The sequence below is a fragment of the Austrofundulus limnaeus genome, unplaced genomic scaffold (assembly GCF_001266775.1).
Source record: "Austrofundulus limnaeus strain Quisiro unplaced genomic scaffold, Austrofundulus_limnaeus-1.0 Scaffold57, whole genome shotgun sequence".
In the NCBI taxonomy this organism is placed as follows: domain Eukaryota; kingdom Metazoa; phylum Chordata; class Actinopteri; order Cyprinodontiformes; family Rivulidae; genus Austrofundulus; species Austrofundulus limnaeus.
In genome coordinates this window covers 650,276-657,251 of record NW_013952459.1, presented here as the reverse complement: position 1 = coordinate 657,251, position 6,976 = coordinate 650,276, and the positions used below count along the sequence as shown (strand labels likewise).

Here is a 6,976-nt window from a genome sequence, read left to right as displayed (position 1 = left end):
CCCCCCCCCCCCCCCAGGTAAAAACTGGAACATGTGATCTGGATTTCTCTGAAACCGATTAGGAGTTTGGTGAATTCTAGGTTTGGTTTACGTTCAAACTATCTTTGTTTTCCAGACAGTGATTCAAATTAGCTGTTATTCTTGTAATTGTGCCACTATCAGATTTGCCAAACTTCTTGTTATGCCTTAACCTCTGCAGGTATCACAGTTAAAAGAGAGCTGGACAAATAAAAAAAAAACAAGACACCCTCTTTTTGTTACGTACGGAAGCCGAGAGCGAACATTTTCCGATAATTACTATTTTCCATTGTTTTCTCATTATAACAACATATTATGTCATAATGAAGTGTATTGATTCTGGGTATCAGGAACAGTTCGTGTGTAAATGCTGGTGTTTCGTATTGGGACACCACTAGATCTGTGGAAAGACTATGAACAAATAATATTCTACCTGCTGTAGATGATTCTTTGAACAACCTCAGTTTGAAAAAGCATGCTTAATTCTGTACACACTGGTGAGCTCACAGCTAGTCAAGAGCAGGGCCACGACCAAAGTAAACAGCTGCTGCCTTGAAACAGCTTAAATGTCTTAAAAAGATAATTTGACCATTTTTGAAGTCATGTTCTCTCAATTCTGATTTAATATATCAGGCTGCATCAACGCTAGCTGCCACTGCTATTAGAACTTTCCAACAGCCACTGAATTCAACGTAAATGTAAGAATTTATGGCAGGATTCATGCTTTATTATTTATTAATGTTTATTAATGTTTAAGACTGAAGTGTTTTGAAAAATGGCATTTGATTTTGGTCTTGGGTTTGCTCAGACTAGCCAATCGCTCGTCGATTTGGTCCCACAAAGTGCCATCTATAGCAGGTAAGACAATAACTGCTCGTAACCTTTTTATAGGACCCCACTTCAAAAGATCAGGACTGTAGTTTTGGGACAAACTAAAGCGTTCCTGTGATTACTTCAATAAAAACTTGTAGACAGGAAGTAACGAGGACAAGGTCACTGGGTGAAGTTTAAATGTTTTGTTTTTTTCAGGCTGATGACACCTCAGAAGTACCAGATGCAGCAGAGTCACCAGTTGATACAGACCCTGCTGAGCAGACTGAGGTAAACACCAAACACACATTTCCTGTTCCTCTGTTAGCTGCAGAAATGTCAAACACACTCCTTCATGAGAACCACAATTAGTTACTTTAAATAACATTTGACAGGATAAATGCACTTTTGTGGCTTCTTCTTTGAGAAAATCAAAGCATTTAAAATGCTCCAAAAATACATTTATTTAACTAATGAGTTTTTGACTTAGCAACAAATATTCAGAGCTGAAAAAGTTAATAAAAAGGGTGATGTACATAAAGTATGTTTTTATACATTATTTGAGGATTTTCTTTATTAAAGTGTGAGCAGGTAGTTTACATTGTGACGTATGAACCTTCTAAGGGCACAGAGTGACTTTCAGCTCTGGGTGTCAGCAGCCAGAGTTCATGAATAAATGATGCGAGTGGGCGGAGCTATGGTCCCTCAGCCTCAGAGTCTGAGATGTAGCATCAGTATGCTGCAAGGCGATCACACATCACATGGTATCATTTACATAAAACCAAGCATGGAGCCGCATCACACCTCCTCTTCTTTTCTTCTTCTTGTCTCTCTCCTCAGGAGGACAGCGACGAATAAACCGTCCCGAGAGCTCCGACAATCGGAGATCAGTGATCGAAACGTTCCGTGTCGCTCTGCCAAGTCCCGTCGTGCCTCGTTCTTCTTTTCTTTGGTCTGTTATGGAGTCTGTGCTCTGCGTCTGTGTTAGTTTGTGCCGCGTCTTCTACAGTACGTGTGTAAATGTTGGGAATGAATGATGTGTGTGTTATCTGTGATCAGCTGTCATGTTACAGTGAATCCCTCCCACTGAAACAGACACCTGATCACAGTGTGTGTGTGTTTTGTGTTAAATGTGTGGCTCAATCAGTAACACAAACATGGGAATATATCACTATCTACAAACACCTAAGTGTCTCTAAAACTGACCAATTTCCACTGATCTGTCTGAAATGGAAGCTTAATAATAATAATCTTTATTTTTGTTCTGTATCTTGTTGTTTCTCTGTGATGTTTGTGCATTCATAAAGACACTGTTAGTATCTGAACTACTATTCAGTTTTAGTGCTCAGTCATACATTTATTTGGATCCGAATGTTGAAAAAAAAAATAAATAATGTGTGAATTAAATTACTTTTGCAGTATTCCTATGAAATATATTTGAGCCTGTACTACACAATAAATTCAAACTTGTGCACCCAGTTCTTGTTCTCAAAAATCATTTTAAGTTTATGCTGTATCATCAGTCCACCTGAGAATTCAAATGTCAAGTTTAAACTAGGATTATTTTATGCTGAGAAATGGTTTGTCATTAGCGATAAATTGTCCTTAATTTGGGTTTAACCTTTAAAAATAACTTCCTTTGTGATCTCATGCCACATGGTGCGATGTCACCCTGACAGAATGTTATGAATGACTCTCAGCTACTACCACATCAAACTTTAAGCTCATTATTTGTAAAACTGACTGAGTTTTAACCGTCTTTGTGTTGGCTACTGTTTAATAGTTGTGGTTTTCATAATAAATGTGGTTGACTTGCAGAATTAATCAGTTGTACGTTAATTAACTTTCTGCAAATTTCATTTAAACAATTGAGTCATGAGATATTTTGCTAACAGACAAGGTTGACTCAACATCTTGACCAAAAAACTTTCACAATTATTTGAAGTATGTGTTGTGACTGGCTTTCATTTACAAACTCACTTTATTTTAACCCAATATCTGCTAAACTGACTGAATTACAGACTTTTTTGTTTGTTTTGTATTGTTTGGTTGTAACCACCAACTTGTATTATGTTAATCTGTAGACGTAAACATCACTGATTTTTTTTTGAGTTTCATTCAAATCTGTCCAATGGTTTTTATTTTGTTTTTTTGCTGACTGTTATCTACAAGCAGTTCATTTCAAGTAGTTTTATTTTTAATATAAAGATGTACAATTTGTAATCACTTAGAATGAGTTGGAGATGAGTCTCAGCTACCATACCAAAATTTAGATCAATGAGTAAAACTGAGTTGTAGCCATTTTTTGTTGTGTGGTTGCTTTGAACTGGGTTGACTCTCAAGTTATCACTTTGTACTTTACTGCCAGACACAAACATATAGATTAAATTACTATCCGCCTGGGATCCTGAACCCTTTTCAGAGCTTTATTGCGGTTTTAGGTTGTTTTAAGTCGTGCTCTCTACTCTTTTCTAAAAGGTAAAACCTCAAAACCCAAGTTAAAGTAGTGTTTATGTAAATGTTCAATACTTATTGTGAAAGAAAAGGAACCGAACAAAGAAGCACATCACTCCATCTTCTCCTGCTCACCTTTGGGTTCCAGAAAGAGGTCCAGCAGAGAAACCCAAACATCCCTTCTCCAGCTCCCTGAGGGATCCCAAGGCATTCCCAGGCCAGAGTGGATACATGATGACTGCAGTGAGTTTTAGGTCTTCCCTAGAGCCTCTTCCCAGCAAGACACATCCAGAAGACCTCCACAGGGAGGGGTTCAGCAGACCTCCTAATCATCATTAAATACCTCAACTGACACCTTTCCATGTGAAGGAGCAGCGGCTGTACTGAGCTCCCCTTGAATGATGGAGGTCCTCATCTTATCACTAAGACTACAAGGAAAAAGTCAAATATCTATGGAAAAAAAAGTAAGTTTGGTACGTGGGTGTTCAGAGTGGAGTTGGGAAGTTCACTTCAATTTCAATCTCACTGCTTAAAAAATAATTCAAGGTTGAAAAATGAAACAATACGGTTTATCTTTGACATAATAAAAGTAAAGCTTTTAGAGTGATAGAGGAAGAATAAACCTCATTGCTCACTGTTACTGAGGAATGCTCATTTACAACCATTCAGATCACATTACATAAGCTTCACGCAGGGCTGCTGACTCTGATGTGGTCAAGTTCCTCTTCTTATAGAGGTTGAATGTAAATGTATCTGAATAATGGACACGGCTAAAAAAAAAACAACAAAAAAATACCAAGGTGCTGTTGACAGAATGTGCAACATCACAAAGAGCATGTATCAGTCCTGTTTTTAAACACAATGACGTGATGAGAAATGAACGAATATCTAGTTGTCACATCACACATACACATAAAGAACATTCTGACAACTTTTTAATTCTGGCAAATCAAGCTGTATAATGTGTTCAACAGTGAAGAAACTGTATTTTCAGAAATGTTTGTCTTGTGCAGTTATTAAACTGTTCAGTTACACAAGTCTATTTAAAAAACAAAAAACTGATCAAATAGAAACAGTGAAGGCTATAAATTGGGATTTCACTTTTTCTTTTTTCTCTTCAGGGCTTTCCACTCTCCCTCTTGAGTGGCCAAGCTGCCCAGGAGCATCTTCACCTTCCTCTTCCTCTCCACATCCCTGAAACACAAGGTGCATTATAAATGTGTGAACGGTGTAGGGAGGGTGGTTTGGGTCACATCTACATGGCAGATCAATGTTTATCCCCACCTGTTCATGACTTCGTTGAGCTTTTCTCTGGCCAGGAAACGTGAGTCCTTCCTGATCTCCCTCAGAGCGCCCTTGAACTCTTTTTTATATTTGTGCTTCAGTCGCTCCTGTTCTTTCTCATCTTTCGAGCTGCCTCGCTTCTTTCCATAGTCCAAGCTATAAAAAATATAGATATACAAATACAAATTAGTTATTCAAGTAGATGTACACACATTAGCATCTCCTTGTTTTAATTTTAACATGGACACAGTTCTGTGAATCTGCTAATAGAGGAACTAGCTTCTCATTTAGCGAATAAGCCTTTTTGCTAACACTGAAACTGTTAACGGACCGGTTAGCTTCAGCTAAACTAGGTTCCACTAAATTTGAATTCAATACAAAATGTAAAACTCCTATTTATCCCAAATTAAATAAAAACTACCCCCTCATACAAACAGTGCTGGACGTGTCAGGCCCTGTGTCTGTAGCATGTAGCATCTTTAGCAGCTAAACTTCAAACAAAGTGTCAAAAAGAAATAAAATAACATTTAACAATATTTTTTTAAAACAAATACAAAAATTGATTAAAGAATTTATCTAGTTTTTGTTACAGGTTCCTAAAGTTTAAGGCAAGTTAAATTTAAGACTTTTTAAGACATTTTAATGCCAAGTGAAATCAAATTTAACACCACTTTCACGATAAACATAAATGACAAAAACCTAAAAATAACTGTGGCAGAAACTCATGAATCAAAGTATTTTTGTTTGAATTATTCAAATATTGCTAATAGATCAATTGTTTTTATCCATACCTAACTGCTATTTTGTCAAATATAGCAAAAAAAAAAAAAATTCTTAGCAGTCAGTTTTAAACTTAATTTAATTCCTGGAAATCCTCTAACGACACAAAATTTGGAGTTTTAGGACCTGCAATGGGTTCTTAACCCCAGTTTGCTGTAGATGAAATCTTAAAGTGCCTGTGATGTAAGAAGTTTGTAAGAAATATGAGTGCATTTTTGTAATATCAACCTTATTAACATTTTAGAAAACAAATTTCACATTGCTCAGACGGACAGTTGTTTAGATATTTGTATGTGAAATAACAGGAAGTGATGTCAAAGGGGAACATCTGAATGGGAATATTTCAAAAATAAATAAATTTTACCGATTATTTTGATATTTGATATAAATTAGTCATCCTACTTACAATGTGTTCACATTGGTAAGACTTCTGAAGATTGATTTAAGACATTTTAAGGCTAATTAAGGCCTTATTTTTGGATTGATGAATTCAAGGCCTTTTAAGACTTTTTAAGGATCTGCGGGAACGCTTTAGTAAGTTCAGATTTTTTCATTATATATATTTTTAAATGTTCAGCCTTTGTTCTGCATAGTTTAGGTTTCACTTGATGCTCTGGATATTATAGAGTTTAGCTGATGCTCTGTATATTACAGTGTTTAGCCAGTGCTCTGCTTCTTTTAAGCTTTAACAACTCAGTTTTAACCTCTGTAAAATCATTTAGCGCTCAGCATTCCAACTGTAATATCCACAGAAATGAAGTTTGTTTTTCTTGTTTTTTTTTTTATTTATCCGAGTATTGTTGATCTGCCTAGTCTGGGTGAACAATGCCTCTTTTAACACTTACACTTCAACAATCTTGGGTGTGAGCAGCTTCAGAGGAATGGGCTTCTTCTTGTCAAAAACTAACCGGCTGTGAGTCACAGGAGCTCTGCTGATGGCTTCCAGGATCTCACTGTGAAGCTCCTGCAGCAAAACAACAAAACACTGTAATTAACTGGAAATGCTACGCCATCAATGATCCAAACACACACAGAGAGAGGAAAAAAAAACATGAGACACAATTTGTTTTATCAAAGCAATCTGGTACTAACTTGTGAAGCTTTTGGTAGCATTTGTGGTGAAAGATGTTTAGAAAGGAGAGTTCTGATAGGATGGAAGATGGGTACAAAGGAGGGCAGATCTTTGTAGAGCAGACAGCATCTCTTCACCAAGTCGAGGCAGGTGAACAAGCACGACAACCTGCAGACAAAACAACAATAAGCATGAATATGACTTTCATCATTTCCTCTTTGATTCATAATAATCAGCCTTTCTACGCCTGGCCTTACACCAACTCCTAAATACATCCTCTGTTCTTTTTACCATTTAAAACTAAAAACAAATAAAAAACAATATCAAACAGTCTTCTTTATTAAGAGGAAGCACGCCTGTGAAATTTGAGTGTCATGCAAAACACTTTCCATCTATGCGCTCCTCTAAAACTAAAATTTAGTGACTAAAAGAGGAGGAAGAAAAACTGTAAAGACGGGACTTTTTCCATCCATCCATCCATTTTCTTCCGCCTATCCGGGGTCGGGTCGCGGGGGCAGCAGCTTCAGAAGGGAGGCCCAGACCTCCCTCTCCCCAGCC

General features: G+C 37.0%; 2 protein-coding genes across 2 annotated transcripts in view; one reads left to right on the top strand and one right to left on the bottom strand.

The window, feature by feature from the left end:
- Window positions 1-2,306, top strand: part of LOC106518200 (alpha-synuclein) — an 18,405-nt gene extending 16,099 nt beyond the window's left edge. Inside the window, exons 5-6 of the mRNA XM_014009355.1 lie at window positions 1,048-1,119; window positions 1,669-2,306. Of these exons, the coding sequence (XP_013864809.1) occupies window positions 1,048-1,119; window positions 1,669-1,686 (90 nt within the window). The 3' untranslated portion in view covers window positions 1,687-2,306. The remainder of the gene's footprint in view (window positions 1-1,047; window positions 1,120-1,668) is intronic.
- Window positions 2,307-4,200: 1,894 nt separating this feature from the next.
- nop14 (NOP14 nucleolar protein homolog (yeast)) overlaps window positions 4,201-6,976 on the bottom strand; it is a 14,143-nt gene continuing 11,367 nt past the window's right edge. The window contains exons 16-19 of the mRNA XM_014009352.1: window positions 6,439-6,586; window positions 6,192-6,310; window positions 4,567-4,722; window positions 4,201-4,476 (exon numbers count right to left, since the gene is read on the bottom strand). Coding sequence (XP_013864806.1) covers window positions 4,380-4,476; window positions 4,567-4,722; window positions 6,192-6,310; window positions 6,439-6,586 — 520 coding nt within the window. The 3' untranslated portion in view covers window positions 4,201-4,379. The remainder of the gene's footprint in view (window positions 4,477-4,566; window positions 4,723-6,191; window positions 6,311-6,438; window positions 6,587-6,976) is intronic.